Here is a 27,545-nt window from a genome sequence, read left to right on the forward strand (position 1 = left end):
TCAAAAACGGTTAAAAACGAAGATCACATTACATTGTTCTATTACTTCATTAAGTTTGTGACGAATGTACTATGTCGAGTATCTAGTCATTTATGTTAATGTAATTACTTTTCTCGCGGCAATAACATATTTTTGCGAATATATAAAATTCATTTCCTAACGTTATTCATTAACGAGCTGATACAATTATTCGACACCTCGATGTTGTCAACATATAGCATCTATTTGTACAATTGGAAATTAATTAGAAATATCGGCAGTCGGCTGCCGTGAATCATTTGATTGTGAGAGGAAAAAGGAAATGACTCATGAGTTGGGCGGTTCGTTATTCGTGACGTAATTACATAGCGTTCGATCAGAAGCTATAGCTCGTGCTCGAATTAGTAGATTATAAAAAAAGAGTCGTGCGCGATAAAATCCAGTTAAATGCACGGACATTTCATCAATTTCTCTCATTTTTTCTATCATATATTCTGTAATAACATAAAAACTTATCTGCTCACTATATTACCTTACTTGATACGTGGAAATGTAGCATACCAGGCACGTAGCCTGGCAACGTCAATTTGACGCTAAACATATACGGAGGAGGAAAAAAAAAGATTTATCTCTTTCGATATTTGTGACAGTTGTGACAATTTGATAATGGCATTGCATTGATATATTACGTTTGTAATTTGTATAATAACAAACTTGTAAAGAAATATTATTCGACGAGCACCATGCTGGCTAATCTTTTTCGATTCGCGGAAAGAACCGCTTTTAGACTTTTTTTTTTGTAGAATGTATACAATAATCAATACTTTTCACAGCACCATTTGAACAACCTGTGTTGTAAGTTATTCAGTGAATGTGTGAATCATCCCGACGCATATAATAGCAAGATTGAGTTCGCAAGAAATCTCGTTTTTCTGATACGGCTTGTTGAATTCTTGAATTGTGTCTGAGCACAGCGGTGATTGTACCCCCGATCGATCTTTCCGAGCTCCCCGTGACCCTATAATCTCGAAAACGAATAATGTATCTATCTCCAGAAAATTATGACTAATGTAGTTGATCTTTAACATTCAGGAAATTTCTCGATTAATTTTCGAGCCTAAAATCTTTTAAAGAAAAGTGGTATAAAGTATAATGAAATCTGGTAGAATAGCTTTAGAAATGAAATAAAAATTAAATTTTTCACTTTTTTATATGTTAATTTTAATTGTCGAGATTCTCTATTGTATTTAGGAAATGAAAGAGAGACCAAATATTATTCTGGATTTAGAAATTTGAGGTAATGCTTTTTTTTATTGAAGCTTTTTTATTTAGAAAAGATCAGATAATGGTGTATCACAAGCTGATTGAGCTGATATTAAGTTTCATTGAACATTATTATATTCTCAGTGATTTATTCAAATATACAATCATAACATAGTTATGTTAAGTGCAGTTTTCTATTTTACGCCGTTGTTGGCAACGGAAAGATCGTATAGTTCTGCAAATTACTTCGTACTTAGTCTGCGATGTGTGATGTGTGGTGGAATAGCAATTTTGTGGCGCGTTTAATTTGAGAGAATAGCGCGATATTGCAATCAAAACCATAGGTTTTGAAAATCATAGGTGGTTTCAGCTATTACGATACCATGCGATCGCTTTTGCGCGATAATAAAAGATAATAATTATAAATTGTCATGAATATCACGAACGATCGATCTTTGGGACGAAAAATATATTTGATTAGGTCATAAATCATATTTCTCTTCCTGTTGAGTTCATAAACTCCATATCTCGTGTACCTTGAATTGAATATTAGTTAACTGAGTCATCAATCACATTTATTTCTTTGTTGAACATTTGGCATATTTATGTTAGCCCAATATTATACGCGAAATTTTGTCATCGACAAAATTTGAGAGTCAGAATTTTGAAAAGGATATATTTTTGTAACTTTTGTAGGAAAAAAATCTTCTTTGTAAAAAACCAATAATTTCTGAAGTATTTTTTCTTGGTTTGCATTTTCTTTCGAATATTTCTCAGAGGCAGAAATAATATATTCGTTCGCGATGTAATATCGAAGCGTATACGCGAAGCGAGGTCTTTAGTCTATTATCAGTATGCGGTATATTTACGGTTACTTTTATCACTAATGTGCATTCGCAATGAGCATTAAATACATACACATGGGTTTTTTCCCGAGCAATTCACGTGGTCTTGTGAAATAAATAAAGCTATCGTAATCATTTAAATATAGAATAGTTTACAAATTCTAAGCATTGTTGCATTTGTATTGACACCATTTGTATTGTTTTGCATTGGCAAACGGCTATGCTTATCGTGTCCCACAACAAACCGCGTATTGCAATTTGGCATAGTGACGCATCAGAATAGTAATATAGTGATATTAGTAGTAGTAGTAGTAGTAGTAGTAGAAGACAATAATGATAACTGTTTGGCTGTCGCAAAAGTTTATCGTGTTTTTACGCTAATGGATTACGAAGCGCTAGACAGTGTCGTATGTTCTCGAACATAGTTATGTGAAAATGTTCACCTGTTACAAAAGTTATTGAGACTTCTACATACTAGGCATATAAGACCTTAGAATAGTAAGTATCTAACTATTCTAACTGAATAAGTAAATAATCCGTCTTTAAGAGCTGATATTGTCTCAAGTATACTCATACTTTATATACGTGTGTCTCGCAAAAGCATGTAATTAAAGGTAATAAAATTTAGCTTTAATTTAGTTAAAGAGATGTGTGTGTGCGTTTAAATTTAAAATATTCCAGATATTTGACATTTAACTTCAAATTTGGAATTGAAAACCGTTATTGCTTTACGAAATATTATTTTTATTGATGACTATAACTTTCGCATTTAATTTTCCTTTTCTTTACGAAAGTTTGACACAAAGACACAAGTTCCCGGTTTAAGTATACGTGCGATGGCATGCTAGGTTGCGTATAATACTAACGAGCTTTGCGAATTAATTAGGATAAAACAGAGGCGACATACGCGGCTGTTGCACGATAAATGGAGAGAGAGACAGTATTATATACAACAACTCGCACCGCGCGCGTTACGAGAGTGAGTTGTAGTCATGTTTTAAGCATCTTTACGTAGCACAGTAAAATCTCTTTTAAAATAATGTATATCAAGAGACACGGTGTCTCGCGCCAAGTACACGCGAATCGAGACCGTACCTCTTTTACGCGACGCGACGAGTTGTTATGATTACGAAACCTTAAAAATTCTCTAAGATATCAAGATTAAATGTATACTTTGTGAAGTAACTCAACTCTTGTTAGAATGCACATACGAACAAGGGTTAATTGATTGTTCTTTTTGACAAACAGTTCCTATGCGTGTATCGTATCCTCCCATTATCTTCCCTAACTCGTAAAAACTCGTCAACAACACTCTGAAATTTCTAACTCTCTCCGTGAGAGTGGTACTTGGATTAGTTGTGACAACTCTCAGGATCAGACTCCTTTCTACACGTCGAATTCGTCCATAAGATCGCTAGTTGGATCAAAAGGGTCGTGTTATCGAGGTGAGAAAGCTCTCGCTTCATAGGTATACGACTTATCGAGAACCTACACGAACCGAGAAGTCACATTCTGGGAATCGCGCCTTTTGACCTCACAAAAGCAATATCCGTCTTATGGGAATCCATTTCCTGAGAGACGTCTCGCGCGAGAGGTCTTCTCTCTCTCTCTCTCTCTCTCTCTCTCTCTCTCTCTCTCTCTCTCTCTCTCTCTCTCTCTCCCCCTCTCTCTCTCTCTCTCTCTCTCTCTCTCTCTCTCTCTCTCTCTCTCTCTCTCTCTCCCTCTCTCTCTCTCTCTCTCTCTCTCTCTCTCTCTCTCTCTCTCTCTCTCTCTCTCTCTCTCTCTCTCTCTCTCTCGTTCTGGACACTCGAATTTTTACGTCGAGTCTTGTATATAAATAGGACCGTATTGTTGGGTGTCCTATATCTACGCGCATTACTTTGCAAAGGCGGATTCTTTGACTAATTCCAGGTCGATTTTTCTTCAGCGAAAATGTCAACAAAAATCGCTATCTATGATGGTTTTAGAATTTTTTCGCATCCCATATGTCCCCGCAATACAACCAGCTTTAAATTAAAATCCTTAGCCCTTTGCGCTCCGTAGATTTTCACGCAATGTCGATAATTTATTTCGCGCGCCATAATGTTAATTCACCCGCGTGGATTCATAATATGTCATATATGTGTCGTATATCTCATGCTTATTTAAGTATTAAGAAAGAAATAAAGCACATTACATGTTTTAGCACAATTTTATAATTATTGTCATTTTATCGTTAAATCAATTGACTTAGGGGGCGCGAAAATTATTCTTAAAGTCGACCAGATCGGCACTTGGATCGCAAGAGTCTTTTAATTATAGTACGTGAAAATTAACACGATATTTCTTCAAAAGGTTAAGTATACATATATACATATATATATGTGTTATATCAGAAATTGCACAATATGACAATCTACTTTGAGGATCTCTCGAGGATTGTAGTTTAAATTATATCCTGATGCCGATTATTCCGACTGATCGAGAGATACGTCACAATAGTACAATTGTGTAATCACAGGTCATTTCTCGCGAGCGCTCTCGACGTACTAGACCATAATGGGTTCTAGGCTATAATGAGCGCAAACTATACCATTTTCCGCATCGTCGGACCGTAATTTGTTCAATAAACGTGGACGATGCTTAGCCTTACCGCTTATATAGCCGAGCTCGAGGTGTCCGGCACAGACGTTACCTTTCCCACGAAATCACGTATCGCGTTAAGCATGGTCTTTGATATTAAACATTTATAGCGTATACGGGTGGACATATGATTCCGACGCGATACTTGTAGCTCGAAACCGTTGCATTTCATTGGAACGCGTTTCATTTGGTTATTGGGTGCGTTCAGCCGATACTCTGCTAGCCTAGCAATCGTGAGCAGTCGCTCGTTTTCGCTCGTTTCCTCTCTTTTGACCCAATGGATTAAAAGGAGAGGAAACGAGCGAAAACGAGCGACTGCTCACGATTGCTAGGCTAGCGGAGTATCGGCTGAACGCACCCATTGGTTTGACGAGAGTTTTGGAGATGCCGAGCGACGTGCGCGAGGCGGAGGTAAATAAAAGAAAAGATAGAGACTCGTCATAATGGATGCTACGTAAGAAAATAAAATAATAACGTTTTTCCACTCGCAACTATACACTTGTCGCGTTCCAATGATTGCATCGATCGCCGCCGTTGACTCTCATTTGGCTGATCGTTACCTTGTCCGTCGCGCGAACCCGCGGACCCCAAGATAATACCATTGCAGTTCTGGCAGCCGCATCCATCGATGACGCTTCCGCGGTTACGTTCTCGCATCGCGCGGAGTGAGTCTTGATGCTATCCGTGGATCAACAGTCATCTCATTCGCGGTCGTGGTCGTGGTCGTGGTCGTGGTCGCGGCCGCGCTCGCGCTCGCAGTGAACGGCTTTCGTCAGCTCAATTTATTGTTAGAATCCGCGCTTTTTTTTCGGTCGCGATAACCTTTTCCCTTCATAAGGCGGTAAATATCTAAAAATATCGCGCTTTACAGGGCGGGACGCGTGACGCGCGCAATGAACGCTCCGGATAAACGTGCACCGTTCGCAGATGTGTGTCACGTGTAATATCAGTTTTTATTGGTGTGCCGATCATTGGGCAGGCGACCATCAGCATTTGCTCGAATAAACCTCGATTTTCAGGTAATGAGAAAGGATTAAGGAGTCAAAGCACTCTAGATATAAAAATAAGAAAGAAAGATACCTATACGAAAGTGTCGCGCATCAGTGCGGTGTTATAACGCGAGGCCATCGAATGATTCTCGATCGGGATAGATAGGGTCACTTCTATTTTACATACAAACGCGGAAAGCAGTCTTTTAATTCCGTTGATCTATATACACTCAACAATGGCTCGGTTATTCTTCCCTGCGATCAAGTAGCACGTGTGCCAAGGTCAGCTTCGTTTCCGCGCGTTCTCCTCATCTTTCGCTGTTTCAATGTTTCATCGTCGCGCGTCGATGAGATGATTACTAGCCGAACGATTCCGAGACACAGCGGTGTCTCTACCTCTAACGTAAGACACATCCCGAGAATCGTCCCGGGATTCGTCAGGATTCGATCAGGACAAGTCGACTTCTGTTCTGTGCAGGATGGTATTGGATCCCAAGGCCACTAGCTTGCACAACGATTACGGAAGCTTCGATCGACCGTTGGGCGCCGGGGAGGGCCACGAGAGGGACGTCGAGGCGGCGGTTGATGGAAACAGCAGCGGGATGGCACAGTCCAGCGATGTTTATCAACGGCAACCGCTATTGCCCGGCGCGCCGTTGTCCAAGAGCAAGGACAAGTGGTCCGGAGTGGCCTCGGGCTCGGACTACTACGAGGACGATGAGGACGAGAAGGATATCGAAGGCCTGGGCAGACATCCCGGGATACCAAATGGCTCCGGCAGCGGCATCATCAAAATCGACATGCCAGCGCCGCTTCGCGAGGAGCCGCGTTTCCCTAAGGAAAAGTGGAAAACGTTTCTCGGTAAGAGGACGTACGAATGCCAGATTCATCGCTTTAGAAAATTATTTCTTCTTTTGAAACGCTAAGACACATATGGAGAGAGAGAGAGAAAGTTATATCTCTATTGGATATCCTCTTGAAAATAATGATATCAGATATGTATGAAAATTTGACCTTATAAAATCAGTAACATAGTAATTTCTCCTTGTTTTAACTTAAAATAAAAGCCCCAGATTTGCAAAGAGCTGAAAGAAATTTATGTAGCTTCAATTCAAGCTATATATATTATGCATTTGTGACGAGTCGATTTACGCTATTGACTAAAATTGCAATGTCAGAAAATCGTCTTGAGTGAGAACTAGTTAATTTTTTAAAATAAATTTTGCAATTGTATCTCAAAGATTTTTTGGAATCGCAAATTCAACGTATAATTTAATATATAATTCAATAATTATGAAATAATTTCTAAAGAAATTTTAGAAATTATAGATTTCGAGGATTTTTGCCAGTTTCCTCGGTTTTTCCCACGTTCTCACGACCTATGCCTAATGCGTAATAAGAATGGAACAAGAATTGGCAAATAAATTTCTAAGCAAACATTGAGAAACTCGCCGGTTAATTTCGCCGACCTCGGAGCTCGGAGTTCGGAGCTCGGAGCATCTCCAGTTTGGCACCGTATACGTGACGTTCGTTCACAGCGGGGAGTCCATCGAGATCGAGGTCGTTACGCGGCCTGGAATTCGTTCGATACACCGCACCAGTCTGATGGTCTGCTCGCGCAGCTTTGTCTCAGAGAGCTTCTCTCCGATCGGTCTCCTCTTTCCTGGAGCTCGCGCGATTTATCTCGATGGCTTTTCGCATCGGAATTAACCGAGGCGAGCAGCTGGATGTTCGCTGAACGTTCGCGAAATGTTAATTCATAACAATCATAACATAAATGCACAGAGCAACGGATTTCGCGAGTTCCGTTACGCAGATATCTGTTACGATGTGAATCGTCGTTGCATGACACGAGTCCGGAGTCGATTAATGCCGTGGTTATTCTCTCGAGCATCCTCGGAAACGGAACATCTTTTTTTCTTTTTCTTTTTTTTTTTTTGAAAGAAGAAAATGGCACGATAATTACATTCGAACGGAAGGATGGTTGGTTGCAAAGGGATATATGTAAGCCGCCGTTTTCTGTTACAGCATTTCTCTTTATGGTCGTAAACTTCATACTGACGACAGCTTCCCTCGCGATGGTACACGAGCGCGTTCCAGATAGAAACACATACGGACCGCTTCCCGACGTAGTGCTGGACAATGTCACCGCTCAGGATTGGGCGCTTAACGTCTCGGAAGTCCTCATTATGATCATGTCCAATTCCGCGATGGTTTTTATTATTTTTCATAAGCATAGGTGCGTATAAAATCCAAAATAAATAAATCGATGCCGAATGATCTTTCCTAAAGACAAGGATTTCTAACGATCAAGTTTATTCCCACAGATTCATAGTAGCTAGACGAATATTTCTGCTGATGAGCTTGCTCTACATGATGAGGAGCGTTACGATGTACGTGACGGTCGTACCGATCGCCAGTAAAACTTACTATTGCAGCCCGAAGGCAAACAACACCAGTCCGCTTCTCGTGACAAAGAGAGTCCTGCAGCTCATCTCCGGCTTCGGCTTGTCAATTAACGGCAAGCACACTTATTGCGGAGATTACATTTACAGTGGACACACGGTCGTGCTTGTACTCAGTTACCTGATCATTAAGGAGTGTACGTATCTTGGTTATTTGTTCGAGAAATGAATACAGATATACGTGATGTATTTCTGTAATTCCGACGTAATTTCATTTCACGAACCCTAATGGTTCGTAACGCATTTCAGATTCTCCAAGAAGATGTCAACCGATCCATTGGTTAGCTGGTCTGGCGGTACTCGTCGGGGTAATTATGATCTTGGTAGCTCATGGTCATTATACTGTGGATGTACTTATAGCTTACTACGTTACTACGCGCCTGTGGTATATTTATCACACGCTAGCCAACAACCCAAATCTCAAGGTACGTTTTACTTTCGAGCATTGAAGATTTTCCACTCTACGACAAAGATAGTTTACCTATATAAATTGATAATTAATATGGTTTTAATAATGTTAATTATAATCACATATAAACATGACATTTGATATAATAAATAATTTGAATATTACATGCGAAATAACGATTAATATTTGCATTGTAATTTATATATCGCTAATGACAATGAAATTTTTGCAGCAATATGGATCAAATAACTTTTTGGCCCGGCTCTGGTGGTTCTCCATTTTCAAGTATTTTGAGAAGAATGTGGGCGGCACAGTGCCACGACAATATGACTGGCCTCTACCCTGGCCTCGACGGTTTCTTGCCAAACACCCTAACCGAGACAGTTAATACTCGTCTTGATTTCATAGAGGCTGTTAAAAACAAAGAAGTTACTTTTGTTGTATATATTTTACACACACACACACACACACACACACACACACACACAAACAAACGTATGTATAATTGAGGGTTAATAACGTGGAGGTAAAAGTTGGCTAAAGAATATACTTGGAACGTATTATTTTAAGAGCGACTGCACATTCACTGTTGAAGCATGAATTTTGTGTTGTTCATTTCTTTGTAATCCAATCGTGAACTCTTAGACACAATATCCATGCTCTTTCACGTAAAGGTATCGTCCAGTCAGCCCGAATTTACTTTTTGTTTGATTTTTATACAGATTTATACACAGTATAAAGAATAGATATAGAAAGATGGATTTTATGATAATATCGTAAAGATTCGGATGGAGGAGGGTATTCGAGTTTATATACAATGACATACTAATTCGCTCGAGGCGTTTATATTTTCAAATAGCTACAAATCGAAAGTAATACAATAAATAAGTAAACATAGGACAGATGTATGTTTTTAAAAACTCGAGCGATACTATGCAATAAAAAGTATCTGTAATCTTTAAAGGGTCATTGTAGATAATTATTAGGATAAAATCCGATTTCTTCCTCTAAACGAATCTTTGAGTCAGATTCCCGACTTGAGTCGACGTCTTGACTTCCAATATCTAGACGTCGTCGTCCCTGACTTTGCATTCGCGATACGAATTATTCCGATGAAAAACGATTTTACAGACAAATTGCCAAAAATATACTGTAGACTCGCGTGAGTATGTATATGTTCTAATTAAAGTTCCACTTTGCCGATTATCCTCGAAATTGTTTCTTTCGGAGAGAAATATCCTAGTATCCAGTACTAGAAGCGATTGTGCAATTTCGTGGGACCAAAACAGGAACGCTTAATAGTAAATGTTAATTCATATAATGTTGACAAATTAAGCATGCCGAGTCGCGAGGAGGCGTGATCTTCATTATATAGATACACACACATATATATCAATGACATTGATAAAAAGTCTTAATAATAATATTATCATTGATCAAGGATTCCGTAACTTCGGTTAGATTACGTAATATATGGCCTGTCGCAGATGGAATTTGGACCTCTTACCTGCCATATGTGGAAATTATTGTCGATTCGCATTTCGATCGTATAGCCTGCCGCAGATTTGGATAAGTTTATTCGTGAAAACTTCGTAACAGATCTTGGATATTGAATTTTTAGAAGTTACAGCTCGCTCTTTTCTAACTTCCATTAGTCGATATACGAAAGTATCATATAATAGAGTAATGAAGAAAAAAACGAAACAAAAAGAAGAAAGTACTGAAGCATTCGTGTTTTCACGGAATAAGATCGTCGTACGCTTGTGCATACACCGGATGTTGTCATACGTACATACATATATTGCAGAGGCAATGTAATACAAATCGTGCGAAATGCAAAAGGCAATTTTGCATTCATGGAGAGATCGAGTTACAAAAATGACGAATAACCATCAATATTTCGTACGATTCTTTCTTCCTTCGTTCTTCTCGCATTTCATTTTGTTTTAACGATTTCTTGCACCTCTTGCCCCGCTCTTTTTTCTCTATTAAGGAAAAAGAATGACATAATTTAATGATGTCGATGAAAATGCCGCGATTCTTCAAATATTTGTATGAACGATTATGAATCTCATTTAATAATGTGTACAAGTAAGCGATAACAAGTCACATGACTGTTTATTTTCCTAGTATCCGATGAAAGTCGCGTGTGTACCATATGTATGCTGTAAAAGTGTTGAGTAACATTTAATCGTAGCTTAAAATGCGTTAAGGGTGACTCGTTATCTTGTCCACCCGTAATTCAGGTGACAAGATCGACTTGTTGAATCTCTAATAAGTACGAAATGCACTTGCAACCCTACCATTTTTAGTTAAATTTTTGTTGTCTCCTTTATGTATATATAGTTTAAACAAATAATAAAACATTTCTTATAACACTCCGCGGAAGTTTACACGCAAATCTGTATTTTTTATCACACAGTTTGGTCGGGCAATTGGCGACGTGTTAAATTGTGTACAATTAATTTATTATATATTTTTATTATTCGTCGATTATGATCAGACTTATTTGATAATTTGATTAAGCAGGTTTCATGCAAAAGTTACAAAGAAGAAAAGTGATAAAAGGGAGGGAGAAATGCGAAAATGTTGTTAGTAGTATAATTAACTCTTTTCCGTCTGTGATGATAAATAAAAGAAAGAATAAATCGCCGTCGTGTGATCTCGCGCTCTTTTAATAAAGTAGCAATCGACTGGCGGATCAACACCGATGTGACCTTTATGGCCACCTGATATTTCCTCTTGACATTCAAATTATAAATGCGTGTAACTGTTAAACATATATTTTAATAAGATTAATGTAGTTCGTAGTGAAACTTTTAACTGGCATTCGCGCAGCGCATTCGATGTGGAACAGATAACGCCGTATTTAGGGATATATTTTTGAAACATATGCATAATGTACATAGGCGCATTTTCAGCTGACACATATGTGTCATACAGCGATAATCGTTACACGAATGCGAGAAGGGACTAAGCGGACACATATATAGATTCGGATATATATTTGCAGAGATTAATATGTATTGTGCGCGCATTTACTTGCGCGCGCGCGCCCACACACATACACACACACACACACGTTACGCATATATGCATTACTATTGTTGCTCTTCGGGGCGGATACGCTTCATGTGCGGCGAAAAGAATAATTTTGATGTCTAGAGCTTAGATCAGACTCAACGTTGAGAACGATATTTTGGATCTCCCGGATGGAGACTTGCGATGTAAGCCAAAAGATACTCTCAAGCATGTGTATAGATTTAGGTATACGCAGACGTAAAACATGTGCAAATACCTGTACGTGTACATGTACAAATATGTATTATAAAAATGATATATTTACACGCACACGATAAGGGAAAGCTTCTTCTGTTAATGGAAAAGCCTCTTGTTGATGTTTAATTATATAAGAAGTAACAAGTATATATACATATATATATAATTAATAGAGTTCGTATATATATGTACACATTGTATTGCAACCGTGGCATTCACGCACGCGCGCGCAGATATAATAGCGTGTTTATATATGTATATACAATACATATCTATATTTTTACGTGTAGATATTTTTTGGTAACTTGTTACAATAATGTGATTAGTTAAGTATATATACGTATAATATAGAAAGGAATATATGCGTTGTAAATAAAGAATAATAGCAAAAGGGCTTTTGTTATTGTGTGAAAGCTAATCAAAATTTTATTACCGTTATATGACGTACAATAGAGTTTTTCGATTGTTCGCGGGACATAATTGCGGCTCCGTGTATTAAATTTCTTGAGGATTGAATAAGCGAATAAGCAGTTTGATTTCTGTTATCCGTACATTGTACATAAATTTTTATGATTATTCGTCATTAGAAAACATCGATATTATTACAATGAAGAGCAAGTTGTATTTGGCTTTACTTTATATATATATATATATATATATATATATATATATATATATATATATATCTGTATTTATAATATTTATTACATTTTTCGTATGTTGCTGTAATAAAGTTTTAGGTATACTTTACTCGACGGATCGTTTCTCTGTACATCTCTTATCTTTAAGATCGTTATAAATTCCTCTTTATATTTCAAGTTTAATTTTTGACGATACCTTTTGTTTCGGCTTTAAACTAAACTTTTGACATATGTCTTCCTTTGCCTAAGGCTTATTTTGATCATTGATTCCTCGTAAATCTACAAGTGAAACAACCCCAAAGCAAAATAATCTGTGTTGCAATAATTTTCATATCATTTATCATTAAAAACGCGAAGCAAAAGTGTATACTTTAATACCATTTTTATTCGGTGATTAGTGATTCTTATCATGGGTTAGGTAAGTCCTATTTAATTATAAATGAGTACTAAATTTCATAGAATTATCACAAATATTACGTAATATATGCCTCTCTCTGTTAAATTTTTTTAATTTATTTATTTTTTACGAACAAGAAACACACATGTACATTCGGATGCCTGAATATCTCGAGAGAAATATCAATAGAAAAATAAAGCTTCACCCCGAAGTTAAAAGGCATGGAGAATCTTGGCAATGTCGGCGAAGGTGATGTAGGACAAACTGAAGGGAAAGAAATTCCACCTCGCAGCGATTTCGGAAAACGATGGCATCATTTCCGAATTTTAACGTCACATTCGTTTATTCTTCGAGGTTCCCATGCGATGAGCGATCGCCGGTTCAAGCACAAAAGTCGAGGTCGACAAGCGGCACCGTGCTCGGTGGTGGCCATCGTTTACGGTCGCCTGTTTCAACCGAAGGAGTGGACGAGGAATCACATCGATCAAGTACTCGAATACGGTGACAAATTGTTCCGCGTAAGCTTGACGAGGAACCAGCTGAAGGATGATGAATACATGAGGACCAATCTCGTACACAATGAGTTCTATGTCGGTTTCTACAAAATTCTAGTCGATATCGAGGACAACGGTATCCACGGCAATCTCGTTAGCGAGTCGGGTGGCAGCTCAGATTTTGCCGAAGGCCTCCGAAAATTTCTGAAGGACAATGATTCCGGGGTGATCACCGCTCAGGGTAATTCCGTCGCCGTGTGGCGTCAGTCTGGCGACGCCGGTTTCCTCTATTACGATCCGGCATCGTGCGACGAGACCGGTCTGCGTGATCCTGGTGGTACAGCTTGCCTCATGAGGTTCAAGTTCATCAATGACTTGAATGACCATTTGTTAAAGAACCTGAATTGGCGCTACAACTCTCGATACTGCATCATCAAGGTCACCATGTTGAGTGCCACAGAGGTAATAATAGCAGCAGTAAAATGGCGATAGTAGTGTAGCAGATTAGCAGAGAGAACAAGTATATTACATAAAAAAATGCAAATATATTATTTACTTAAAAAAGAAAAAGTAATATAAAAAAAAAACATAAACGCACGCACGCATACGCGCATATAATACATGCATACGTAAAAAAAAAAAAATTATAGGTCGGTCGTGGATTCGTCGATCGTCAACGTCTAGCCGACATCATTAGTCCACCCGTAGTCCGGAAGAATGTATTACGATCCATTAATCCCGTGGACGTCGATGATCACAAAGTGGACTGTACCAAGCCTGTGCCCAGGGACGAGAAGTTGCATACGCTCGCAAGGATACGGAAAGAACCATTGTCCATCACCATTTCAAATTATAGCATCGACCGCCGCTTCGCCACGGAACTGCCGGTGAATCGAAACGACTTTGACACAGGATATTCATACGATGACATGCGCGTGAATGTGCCGTCCACGTTTAGGGAATTACCCGGCAAAATAGCGATTATTCATGGTTTGACCCATGAAGGCAACGAACTGTACAAGGGTAAGGGCGGACAAAACGTAGCGAATTGCGTGATGGCTATCGCTATGAACAAGGTGCATCCGGTGAAGACATGGACGAGGTCGAAGCTGGACGAGATTTTGATGCTGGGCGACTCGCTGTACGCTAACGTCAAATCTGACAAGCCAATAATAAAAATTATGACAGCTGCCGATTTAAATGATACAAAGTTCCAAATAGGGGATCATAAACTAGTGATAGATGTCGATCTGATCACCGTGACTGGTACAATTAGCTCAAAGGTTCCGTCGGTTTTGAATCTGAAGCAGGCACTGGAAGAGTTTTTTCTGCTGAACGAGGGGGGTGTAATCGAAACGACTTCAATGGCGGCGGCGGTCTGGAGCCAGGATGACTGTTACTATCTGTTCGACCCTCGACCCTGCGATGCTGCTGGCATCAGGATAAGGGAAGAAAAGGCTATCAAAATTATGGGGAGAGATAGGAAGGAGGAGGTATCCATACAGAAGGATAAGAAGGATATAGGAACTTGTTGCGTGATTCGATTTCCAAACGTGGACTCCTTGGTTGCGCTGTTCCTGAAGAACGTTGATCCTACGAGAAAAAACGACCGATTCACTATCCGGCATGTCACGATCGTGGACGACGTGCCTGGCACTCGAGCTTGGAACGAGTTTCAGCCCGGTATAGCGGGTAAGACGTGGGTGTTGCGAGGCGGAATATCCAACGTGGACGAGTTATTCGAGGAGGAGAACCAAGGACTTCAAGGTCTTGCTATGCCAGTTGTGGCCTTGGTGAGCGCGAAGGAAACACCAGCGGCGAAATGGAGTAGCGAAACCGTCGACCAAGTGATTAAGGAGGGCGACGCTTATTACAACTGGTGCAAGCCTGCCGAAACGGAAGAGGAAACTGAAAGATTGTTTCTTGTCCGAGACCTGAAGAAAAACTTGTACTTCAAAAATCGAAAAGTAACCATCGACGTCGAAGAGGCAACGGTTGTCGGCGATTTATCGGCATCGGATGATTCTAAACTACCAAACCTGGAAGAAGGATTGCGTCAATTCTTCGAGAGCAAAAATTATGGAATAATCGAGACGAAAAGATTGTCGGTGGCGGTGTGGAAAGACAAAGAGGAGATCAAGGACAAGATCAAGGATAAAGATAGAGACAAGGACAAAAAAGAGGAGACGTTTTATTACTATTTCGATCCGAATCCTCGTGATAAATTAGGTCAATTGTCGGCGGAGAGAGACGAAGAGAATTCTGCCTGCTTGGTGCGCTCTTCGGATCTATCAGCGTTAGCGGATCTTATTAAGAAGAATGCGGGGCAAGATGTTGAAGGCGGAAACGATTTCATGATACACGAGCTAAAGAATGTCTCCATCGGCGCGCTGATGACAGACGAGGAGATCGAGGCGGACAAACAGAAATTGATCGTGCCAGATTTGAATAACTATTCCAATTTGGGCAATACTGGCGCTTTACTTTTGGGTACGATCGATCAGAGAAACGAATTGGCTTTCAAACGACAAACGAGAGATAAGCAGCAGGCCGCTAACTCTCTAACGACCTTGGCCATGACAAAACTTTACAATCCTCATCTGTGGTATCGCGAACTCGTAGACGATATCTTGAGGATCGGCGATAAACTCACCATCGAGAACCTGGCAAATCTACCTGAAGTGGAGGAGGAATCTCCCAGGTATTATCTTCTCCCATCGGAAATCGCGGAAGACTTCGTCATAGGAGTCAATCGAATGTCGGTCGATCTTGAAGAAGAATCTGTCACCGGAAGAATGACTGAAGTGACGAGACTGCTGGAACAGTTTTTCGAGGGAAACGCGATGGGAGTGTTTCGTCAAGATGATGTAATGATGCCGATTTGGAGGGAGGGCAGAGTGTTCTTCACGATGGATCCTAGGGGCAGGAACGCTCAAGGCGAACCCAGAGATAAGGACGGAGCTGCGGCAGTGATGTTCTTCACTGATATCTCCTCGTTAGCCGATGCTCTTCGAGCAGTTACACGGGAGATCGACGACTTTGTCATCGATGCCGTCTCAATCGAGAATGTGTACGAGACGCGAGTCGCCAAAGGCCAACGTATCAAGAAGACGACTTCTAGTGAAGATCTGTGGCATCATTTTCCCAAACTCGCCAACGGTGTCTGGAGTATCGACGGAAACGTCACTATGACAGATGAGAAGTTTGACGAGGCAAATCGCGGCAAGCAAAGTGCGGCCATCGCCGCGATGACCATTGTCTTCTCAAAGGTCTCTTTCTCTCTCTCTCTCTCTCTCTCTCTCTCTCTGTGTTAATTTAATTTAATTTTACTTAACTTTCATGTTTAACTCGACTGCACGAAAATAACTAATATTAAGAAAATTAATAAAGGTCTATCAACCGAGACAGTGGACACCGTCAATTCTTGATGAAATTATCGTTACTGGCGACAAGCTGCACTCGAAGTGTGTCGAGAGACTTGGGAGCGTACCCCTAGTAAACGAAATTATCAACGAGTTCTTCCTGTCCTCTCGACGCATTGCTCTGACGATCAGTGACTGTGTTGAAGCGGGTAATCTTGCGGGGAGACCTCCCAAAATTCAAGATTTGCAGACCGGAATCGATAATTTTTTCAGCAAGTACGAAGCTGGCGCGTTGACCGCACGGGGAAATCAAAATCTAGCCATATGGAAGGTTGATAACGCATACTACGCTCTGATACCCGATTGGTCCACTACTACGGAAGAAATTGTATCAACGATACCGCGAGTGATTAGGTTCAGAGATACGAGTCTTCTCGTAGAATATCTTTTGCGCCACTTGGGAACCGAAGGCGATTATCAAATTACCGCGATCGACGTACTGGACTGGAATAAACCACCACCCTGGGAACTTGATCCTAGTCCGGCGATTCGACCAGCGATGTTGCCTCCTTTGAACGCTTACAGAAAATTACGAGGCGAAGCACGTGCTATCTTACGCGGAAGCTATCATCAGGGTGACGAGATCTTTCCCGAGACGCTACGCGGCCGACAGGCAGCAGCGAATTGCGTGGTTGCACTCGGTATGTCGGTCGTCAAGAGCCCCGTTACCTGGACGAAAAAAACTATGGACGAAATTTTGGCGATCGGCATTGGCGTTCACCGAGAGACAAGAAAGACCAGACCTACTGAGCTGAGACCGAAACTGAAGGACATTATAAGAGTATTCCATGTGGGTATGTACGTCCGTCGTTTTTCTTTAATATCGCGTGCTGCTTTAATAACCATTCTGAATATTACTATACAAGGTAACGTTATTAGTTAAAGGTAAAAGATATAAGAATTAATCACAGATGCGGTAGCATCTCTTCGCGCGTCCTTTTTTACACATAGTTTATACTTATAAATTTGTGAATTCATTTTCTCAGGTGTTAATGTTTTGACCGTTGACATCGAGCCTAATACCGTGATCGGTCTGGTGGCGGTTGCACCTTTTGTCTTGGAAGACGAGAAGAAGGGGCGAGAAGAGACGAAAGAAAAGATCGATAAAGGCAAGAAGAAAGATCGTTCTCGACGAGAACAACCGCTATCTTCTTCTCCAATTTTACTCATGGAAGGTTTGCGAAAATTTTTCCAAGATAATCGTGCCGGCATTCTAGTAACCGATCGCGGAATGGTCGCTATTTGGAAGGATCTAGGGGTCTACTTCACGTACGATCCTAGAGCCAAAAACGATCAGGGTCTGCCCGATTCCGGCGGAACCTCGTGCGTGATGTGGTTCGCTTGCATGGAACCTTTGCACGATACAATTTTCGCCAACATCGATCCACGTGAGAGATACGGGACTTTCGAGATCTCTCGCGTGATCGTGAGAAACGCCGTGATCGAGGCACTGCCGTGTCCAGGTGATTTTCGACCATATTTAGAGCGTATTATTGGGACGCCACCCGTTCCAATTGCCTGCCCGAAAGAGACACGCACGTTGAACGTGGAGCCGCTGAACGAGTACAACGTCGTGGACGAGGAGTTGAGCGTTCTGCGTGGCAGTCTACACATGACGCATCGGGCCTTCAGCCTGAGAAACAGGGGTCTGCAGAGCACGGCGATCGCGGCGGTTGCCGTTGTAATGGGACTGTTACACGTGCCCTCCACGTGGACTTCCGAGCTGATCGATGCGGTTCTCAGATACGGGGACTCGCTGTATTTGGAGAGTGCCCGAGCCGCTCGATCGGGCGCCAGGAACCTCTCGCCCAGCGAGCTGCTTACCGTGTTCATCGTAGGTGACTCGAGGGTCACCGTTCACATTAATCATCACACCACCGCGGGAATACTTGACGCTTTTGATCTATCCGAAGCGCTCGCTATGTTCTTCCGCGCGAACTGTGCCGGAATATTGCACACGACCAATCTAGCGGTAGCCGTGATGCAGCATTACGGTAAATTCTACATGTTCGACCCGTGCTCGAGAAACGATCGAGGCAGACCGGCTTACGACGGCGCCGCATGCATGTTCAGGTGTAATAGTATCGCGAGGATGGCCAAGATATTCGTGGCCAATTGCAACCTCAAGCGGCCGAACGTATACACTCTGAACGCGGTTAACGTGTCGAGCCTGCATTTCTTCTCGATAACGAAAGACGTCCGTCCGTTTTAAACGTTTAAACCGCATCGGTGTTTTTACATTTTTCCCTTTCTCTATTCGCCAAGTAGATGCAGCGACACGAATCTCAAAAAGTCGTAAAATCTACATGTATGTAGAGTTTTCAGAAAGGATTTTGTTTGAGAACATATTCCACGACTTTCAAACTTGAAACGCACGCAAAATTTTCGTGTCCCGTCCGACGAAAGATGAATGGAAGTGAGAAAGAATTTGTACACGCGGCCGACAACGTTCTCAAAGTGCTAATTTTATTTATAGGTTTTCTTTATGACACAAATCACTTTTAGCATCTACATGAGTAGGAGTACAGGCTATACGAGAATGAATGATACAGATCGCTTATTAGTGTAAATACAATGTTCCTTTTCCTCAATTACACGCGCGCTATCAGCCTAAATACTTAGAAAACACTGTACAACGCAGCTGAGAACTGTCGATTGATACTTTACAATATGGTACAATCGCTCCTTTGAAGCGAGACACGAGCTCCGAACTCCCGACTCGATCGGCACGAGCTTGGTCACCCTCGTCATCGGGGGAAAATGGTGTCATCTGCGACTCGCGAGCAAATCTCGATACTCTCTAGTCTCTCTCTTTCTTTCTCTCTCTTCTCGAGCGGATTGTAGGCCGTGTCGAGCGACTTTTTGCTCGCATTTCGCGTCCCAGGGGTACGTTTCTTTTTCTATACCCAGTAATGTGAAACGGTCGAACGCGACGCTTTCGCATCTCCGAGCAATCCGCCACCGAATCCTAAGCGACGTCGTCTCGTCGTTCCTAGCACAGCGAAAAGAGAGGCAGCGGGTGGGCTCGAGATAATCTACGATATTTCCTTTTCTCTTTGAAGGAGAGAAGGAAAGAGAGATACCGCTTCCCTCGCCGAGCACCCGATTGTCCGTCGAGAGAGGGAATCGGTCCCACTCGGCCGGCGTCACAGGCGTCATTCTCCTCGGCGTAACGCGTAACAGTCATCGTCATATACACAAGCGCATGTACGACATTTAAACGTCTCGCATGAGACTTTGCGAGTCTCGTTTTCCCTTTCCGGCTACGTCTCTATCGCTAATTCGCCATTGCCACCGCCTCCTTTTCTTTCTCGCACTCGTCTCTCGTGAGACGTTGCTGGTTGTCCTTGCCCCGTACTTTTTCGATAGGTAAGTACTTTGGTTCCCCGATCGAACGTCCTATACGCGCATCCTCTACATTTCTCTTTCGTTCGAGCGCTAGTAAATTTTTCGCTTTGTTCAAAAATGATATATATATGATATATATGATGTGTATATATACATAGTATATATCATATATATATATGTATACACCCACACACACACACAAATCATTCGTTGAAACAAAAATCGACACTCGCAAAAAGTCATTACTAAATGCCATTTTCAGTCTGTTTAACGAGTTCGATCGACAAACGAAGAAGGCGGGAAGGAAAGGAGAGAACGATGGATCGAATGAAGAGGGTGATGGAAGGAAGGGGAAAAGGGGGCAAGGTGGCCCATGCTCCACGATCGACGGAACTAGGTTGAATGGATTATGTCAAAAAACAATATGTATTATAGGTAATATTGGCATGACGTTGTTATGGCACGTTTAGTTCGCTGCTATACTCGGCGATGCGTTTCTACAGTGGCTTTTCCACCATTCGCTATACAGACACTGGACGATTCCAGTCGATAAAATAAAAAAAAAAAAGAAAGATAAAAGAGTAAAAAAAAATAAAGAGAGACAAGAGGGAGAAACACATTGCGGTAGGGAGGGAAGGGAAAAGATATTGTCATAGACGTTCGTGCAACGACTACTTCCGTTTCGTAGCGCACGAACGCGCGCAATCTCACACTCTCTCGTTCTCTCATTGGCACCTCCATTGCACTTTCCCATGCGCCGCAACAAATGCATCTTATAAAACGTATTTATTTTATGTACAAAAGAGAAATTGCTCTCTGAATAAACGCTTGTGGAACAATTGTTATGTTATAAAGAACCCCTATCGCGCATTTCTTTCCAGTTTAGACAATAAAGATGATAAAGAGAAACTAGGATCGCATTGAAATGACGCGTAACGGAACGAGATCAGTCATTAACAATTCTCATCGCATATACTCGGCGTCCTTGAAATTGCGCATACGTGTAATTTTTTAGCTTCTTATGGAACGTACTACCGTGTAAATGTCCTATTGCAAGGTTTAGGAAATTTTTATAACTTTCGTAAAAATGTAAAACATTGAATCGATAAAAGAATATAAAAATTTGTTAAAGTAGCAACGTTAAAAATCTTAATGATAAGATAAATAAAACAACTAGCTATTCTTTTACGAAACAATATTGCGAATCATATTGTTAATAATATAATCTTTCATTATATGATTAACAATTTCTATTCCATTCACGAAAAGAAGAGATTACTGGCTGTAATAGATTTTTCGCAACAAAAACTCGTGAAATAATGAAAAATATTCATTATTTCATATTATTTCGTATTAATTGCCCAAATAGTACGTTTTACATTTGCACGTTACACCGATACGATAAACAATGCATATACATATCATGTATATTAAAACATAAGAAAAAAACGTACAGTTGCCAATAAAAATATTTGTAACATTATTTTACTGAAATCTAGAAACAAAAACCTGCACTATCCTAATGCCCGAAATGCGCATGTTAAATTCCGTTAATAAGAGAAAAATAAAAAATAAGTAAAATCTAAAATGTTTTTACAAGGTATAAAATTCTTTTCCTAAAGTCCTTTCCTAATTCATTGAGCGATTGTTCCAATGATAAAAATTTTCTTTCTACTCCACGATTTTAGAAGCAAACTTATTTCTCTGATGCGCACACATATGGATTATACAAATCGCCTAATCCTTAAGTCGCATCGGACATTGCTATACGCTCATCGAACGCTCATGTCACGTTAGCACGTAAGAAAAGAGGGGCGGAAAATGTTTCTGGAAAGAGGAATAGGAATTTGAAGGAGAAATATATTACAGGATAATCCTCCCAAAACAATACTTTTGACACTGTTCGCAAGTGACTTGATGCAATTCGTTCCGATCTTCCTATGGAAGATGATCGTCTCTCTTGATCCCAAAGTCTTTCTTTTAATTTACCGTGGTTGTCTTTGTTCAATCGGAAGTGCGAATTTGTCGAGCGATAGCCGAAATCATTATCCAATTTGAAGAAAGAATCAAAAGATTAAAACACCGAGTGATGTTAAGTCGATTGCGACAATGACAATGAAAACAGGAAGTTTAATACGTATTATTAGTATTAATACGTATTAATAACTATGTAATTAACAACGTAATATACTCCGTACAAATGGAAAAATTTGTTTGACAAGTTCTACAGAACCACGTTGCCTTTAGAACCTTATCGATCGTATAGCGCCATTTATCGGTGGTAATATTATTAAAAACGAGAAATAAGGGAATTAAAAGAGAGTAGGGAGAGGAAGAAAAAAAATATTCGAGTAGAAAGTGAGCGACGAGCTGGTAATAAGGATCTTACACGCTAATCAACCGCACTGTGTGTATAGACTTTTAAAAAAATAACAAATTCCATATATATAGAAGTTAGGTATCTTAACACACTGGATGTGTGAGGTGAGGTCGAATAAACGAATGACAATAAAACGCATTTCGCGTGCGCACGCGCGCGCCGCTTCGTTCTTTCTTGCGGCTCTTCTCCGCTTTACGCATCTAGCTACTTGTCTGCAATATAATTACTTTTCTAGAGTATAGTAGCTGGCACAGGAACATGACTCTCAGTCATTGGCATCACAACGTAACAAGGACTACAAGCTGCGTCACGCGCACCATCGATGAGCCTGCTTTCTCAGTCGCATTATCAGACGTGCACCTTGCTCTTCCCCAGCTTCGCAAGCTTATACATGCACATATATTCTCTCACGCTTACATCTCGCTTACATTTGTCTTTTTGCCGAGCGGGTGACTACAACCAAATACTTGGTCCTGAGTATTTCTGCACATAATATTTATTTCTGTTCTTTCGTTAACACGTATGTAACGACTTGATCGTTACTCCCGACACTTTGGACACTGGATCTGATCTGTACTTCGGCGAATGGACAAGAGCGAGGTCAGGAGAGAACGATCAAAAGCGACGACATAAATCCACAATGGCGATGTGACGATTTGCACGATTCCGCGTGTCCGAAATCGAATCCGAATCGTCAACAGTACCGCTCAGATTGTAGATTGCGTCTAACTTGAACGAAACCGTGATCAATTACTCGTAAGTGACCACTCGAATTATCTTCAGGCATTTCGAAAATATTATACTCTCCTTGAACCTCTACCCGATCCCCCCTGAATCAAATTGGAACTGCGAGAGAAACGTTAGACGAAGGCGAGATACTTGTTCGATCTCTCATTTGCCAAGTCTCTCTCTTTGTTTCTGTCATCATGTCAGTCGGTTCCTCGTCATCCAGCCTTCTCATCGCGTGCATACGTAGACGGACCCTATAGATGACACCGCATGTAGCAACAGTTCGGTCACGTGGGTCCGGCCGGGGCTACGTAACACTGATCGCCGGGTTGGAGGGGCCCGAAGGTGCGGGCTCGCTCTTTATACACTGTCCGGTCAGCTGGTTCACGCTGAGCGGATTGTTAATGTCGTGAGGATTCGTGCCGACGGGGTTGCGGTGAGGCTGCGGAGGTGGTTGCGGTTGCTGTTGTTGCGCTGCCGATCCCGCCATCGCCATCGCCGCCGCTGCCGCCGCCGCTGCCGCCGCCACCGTCGTCGTCGTCGTCGTCGTCGCTGCCACCGTCGCCGACTGGTTCGTGTTCGACATAGGCGGGGGCGGCACCGGAGGCGTCAACGGGCACGGGCATGGACTGGCCAGACTCGAGGGCGATGGTAAGACCAACGAAGGGCTCGCTAGGCTAGACAACGCGGATAGGCCTCCGGGACTACTCAGGGATTCGTCCTCCTCAGGAGTCCCCGCCTCTCCTACGCTACCCAGGTTGTCCTCCGAATGATCATCCTCGACTTCACCGTCAGCTTCACCGTCGCCGTCTCCTCCCTCCCCCATGTATCTGATACATTTCTTCTTACGTCTGCAAATAACGACAGAAAACCGATTAGTGCGCGCTCGTCCAGGTGTGCTCGAAACATGACGTAATGTTGTCTTTCGATCGCTGCGATTTCCATCTGTGAGAGATAATTTATTTAGATAGTAGCGAGTCATGTAAATATTACAAATTTTTTTATTTATATTTTAACAATTTCCTAAAATAAAATCAAGTACAGTTCTTTACTGTAAAAATATTGTCCGAAGCTTGCCTCGATCTGAGAATTATGACAAATCAGGCAAACGTCGAACAGCGTTAACTTTAATTTGGCTTTTGTCTCGAAATTTTTTTCAATTGTGCAAATTTTTCTTTGCATTTCACGCCGAGCTCGATATTCGATGGAATCCTCACCATTGGAAATGCGTAGTATCCATGAAAAATATTACATCTATGTAAAATTGTTACCAACTAAAAAAAAAACATGCGATTACTCGTCATCATCGCAAAGTCAGACGCACAAACTTTTCTCATCTCGAGTTGTAGTAAATTATCTCGTTTTCTAACGCCTCAATTGCTGAAGGGATTGACGATCTTTGTGCGCCTGACAATGCTTCGATTGCTCGACACTGATCACTCGCTCGCAAATGCCATGCTCAAAATTTTTGGACGTAACAAGCATAATGTGTAAGAAATTTATACGTGACAAAGGAAATCAAACTCAATCGAAATGCCAGGGGGCATCATCTATCGAATCGTTGATCATCCGCAAATCGATAATTCCATGGGGAACCGCGCCCGCGTTCTTTTTTCGGCGTCGATTTATCATAAAATGGCCAATTGACGTACTAGAGTGGATACAGGATGTTACGTGGAACTTGGAATATTGCGACTAAGTGTATTAAAGTAAAGTTTTCAGTCGCGTAAAAGATGTGGACATCGATAGAATAGATTTCGTGTGACGAGAGGAAGAGAGGCGTTTTGCTACTGCACAATTTTCACAAGTGAGCCTGTCCGACCTCGTCCGAGAACTGCTTCGCAGTCGAGACATTTTGCCGCTCTGCCATTGGCTCTCATTATTTATCTCTCAGCTAAATCAGTTAGTTTTATCGGTCGTGCTGCCGAGGACGACGAAAGTTGCTATTAACTCGCAGTCACACTTGAATGTCAAAGCATTACACAAAATTTACGGAAGTTAATATCCGTTTAGTGCGCGACAACGAATGAGTACTCGTCGAAAATCTCGTGCTGGATTGCAACATACATTATTCTTTTGTTACATAAGGCATTGATATATGCGAATCGCGGGAATCATATTCATCAGATTTGTACTCATAAAATGTATCGTGTTCTTCACAAGATATCTTGAAGAGAAATAATAATTCTCGCGTTTTATCTTTTATTTAAATAAGAATGCACAAAATAAAGATGTTATATAGATATGACAACAGCTATCTTGTTAAAAGAACTGCAATTGCAGTTGCAATCTAGTTCGAGGTTTAGTCTGATACATTATATACACAAAATACGAAATTGTGCAAAATTTCAACTTAAATTCCATTCTACGCGTTCAGCCAACGCGTTTTTTTCCAAAGAAGTATCTAAGTGGTTACTGTACGTATAAAAAGATGTTATTGTATAAAAAATATTACAAAAAAATGATTAAATATTAAAAAAAAAAAGTGAAAAAGAACACATCCGTACAACGCAATCATCCGGTCTTAATCGTATGAATTCTGTCATGCTAAAAAATTAAAATATACAAAGACTTTCTATGTGTCAAACGTTCCGAAATCGAAATAAATAATTGTTACGTGTGTGTGTGTGTGTGTGTGTGTAGAAACATATATGTATACATAATATGATACATATTACAGATCAGCCATGCTAAGGGCAACACTGAGTAAATTTCAACTAAACGAGAGGGATAAATAAATAACAATAATAAGCTGTAAAGAGCCACAACAATGAGAAACAATGCGAGCATCACGGGCCACCGTCGTGCCGCTTACTATGGGACACCTCGCTCGTACTTTCCCACGATGATATCTAACGAGCTATATGTCCCCGTCAAGTTTCAGAGAGAAAAAAAGCATCTAGTTTGGCATCTAGTTACGAGAGGTACAGCGAAATGATTCGAGCTATTTATCGAGCGGCTGGCCGGCCATAGCGAGGACCGACGAAGGCCCGTAGGTTTTAAGTCGGGACTGACCACTGTTTAAGAAGAAGTGTTGCAGTAGAAGGGAGGCGATAGGCTTGACTAGAGATTAACATAAGTGGGTTCTTGCTGAGGCGAGGAGGCATTGGAGGCAGTGTTGGTATTTGGCGGGGCGGCGGCTGTCCCCACCGTCCCTCCACCGCCTCCAGCCCCGACCCCTGCCCCCGCGCTACTTCCCACACCGTGATGGATTATGCTCGCGTGGATGCCCATCCCCGCTCCATGCTCCACTGGGCTGCCAAAACCAACCACCAGCCATTAAAGGGGCGCTCTCTCGCTAAGACATATCGTCGACTTAATCCCACCTCAATCTCGCACCGTATCGTGTCGTCACCCACACGCACGTGTCTACATCGAACGTGTGTTACCGCTTTTCTAACTTTCGCGCTCCCTAAATCTCTCGTGATAGTAAAATCGCGAAAACGAGGCCGACGATTACCAGTACTTGATTATCGAGATTATCAATTTTTGCGATACGCAATTTTTACATTCTGGAATGCACGATATCGATGCCAGACATAATTTCGTTACTTTCATATCACTATCCTGTAATGTAAGAAATAAGAAATGGTTGCTAATCCAACATTTTCTAGTTGACAAACATATAGATATATATTTCTGAAAAGAAGAATGCCACATTTCCGAATAATAGAACATAAAATTTTAGCAATAAAAGATAATCGATTGATAATTTAGGTTTAAATGTTGTATAAAAATCGTAATTGCAGCATTGCCGGCCCCGTTAGAACGAGCTTAGATTTTAGAAGCGGAACGAAGAAAGACGGCGCAAGATATAGCGATTGTTGCATCGATCAGAAAATATGTCTCCCAAATATCCGCTCTGACGCGGTAGTTGATAGAATTGATCTTGGCACACTTGATAGCGCCGCGAACATCCGTGGTTGCTCTACGCTTTGCGTATATTCCTATTGTCTCACACGTTTTTTACAATCCTTTAATATAATAACTATTTCTCAAATATCCGTGATAACATGATCAATTGAAAGCACAATGACGTCTTATACAGGCGGTATGTAAGTTACGTGCATTCAATGCAGAGTGCAATCGGCCAAGTCCAAATGCAACAAACTAGGTGCTTCCGGTATTCCAGATCTCAATCTCGACTTTGGCAGGACGAATAGAAAAAAAGAAAGAAAAAAAGAAAGAGGCAGGATAAATTTTACACGCTTTACGACACGAAAATTTTACACGCTTCTAATTCATTCCCATGCACGCGATAATGAAATGCCGACCAGATCGGC

At 41.1% G+C, this 27,545-nt stretch overlaps 3 protein-coding genes across 14 annotated transcripts in view; 2 read left to right on the forward strand and 1 right to left on the reverse strand.

The window, feature by feature from the left end:
- The window catches only part of LOC139824506 (phosphatidylcholine:ceramide cholinephosphotransferase 2), a 35,209-nt gene extending 24,256 nt beyond the window's left edge, over positions 1-10,953 (forward strand). For 7 of the 8 annotated variants that reach the window (XM_071797039.1, XM_071797042.1, XM_071797019.1 and 4 more), the window contains 5 exons: positions 6,177-6,559; positions 7,727-7,937; positions 8,026-8,300; positions 8,413-8,588; positions 8,805-10,953. In XM_071797039.1, the coding sequence (XP_071653140.1) occupies positions 6,177-6,559; positions 7,727-7,937; positions 8,026-8,300; positions 8,413-8,588; positions 8,805-8,960 (1,201 nt within the window). In that variant the 3' untranslated portion in view covers positions 8,961-10,953. Of the gene's footprint in view, positions 1-5,158; positions 5,729-6,176; positions 6,560-7,726; positions 7,938-8,025; positions 8,301-8,412; positions 8,589-8,804 lie in introns of those variants that run through there. The other variant, XM_071797063.1, reaches the window with a different exon arrangement.
- A 152-nt stretch (positions 10,954-11,105) lies between these two features.
- On the forward strand, positions 11,106-19,131 carry LOC139824571 (uncharacterized). The gene is made up of 4 exons (XM_071797111.1): positions 11,106-13,845; positions 14,034-16,652; positions 16,774-17,599; positions 17,792-19,131. Exons 1-4 carry the CDS (start codon positions 13,111-13,113, stop codon positions 19,015-19,017), a joined length of 5,406 nt encoding a protein of 1,801 aa, XP_071653212.1. The 5' UTR covers positions 11,106-13,110; the 3' UTR covers positions 19,018-19,131.
- Positions 19,132-19,250: 119 nt separating this feature from the next.
- The window catches only part of LOC139824402 (protein pangolin, isoforms A/H/I/S), a 176,455-nt gene continuing 168,160 nt past the window's right edge, over positions 19,251-27,545 (reverse strand). For 3 of the 5 annotated variants that reach the window (XM_071796956.1, XM_071796936.1, XM_071796940.1), the window contains one exon: positions 19,251-24,113. In XM_071796956.1, the coding sequence (XP_071653057.1) occupies positions 23,570-24,113 (544 nt within the window). In that variant the 3' untranslated portion in view covers positions 19,251-23,569. Of the gene's footprint in view, positions 24,114-26,277; positions 26,519-27,545 lie in introns of all 5 variants that reach the window. The other 2 variants (XM_071796946.1, XM_071796950.1) reach the window with 1 other exon arrangement.

Source organism: Temnothorax longispinosus, chromosome 1, assembly GCF_030848805.1.
Source record: "Temnothorax longispinosus isolate EJ_2023e chromosome 1, Tlon_JGU_v1, whole genome shotgun sequence".
Classification (NCBI taxonomy): domain Eukaryota; kingdom Metazoa; phylum Arthropoda; class Insecta; order Hymenoptera; family Formicidae; genus Temnothorax; species Temnothorax longispinosus.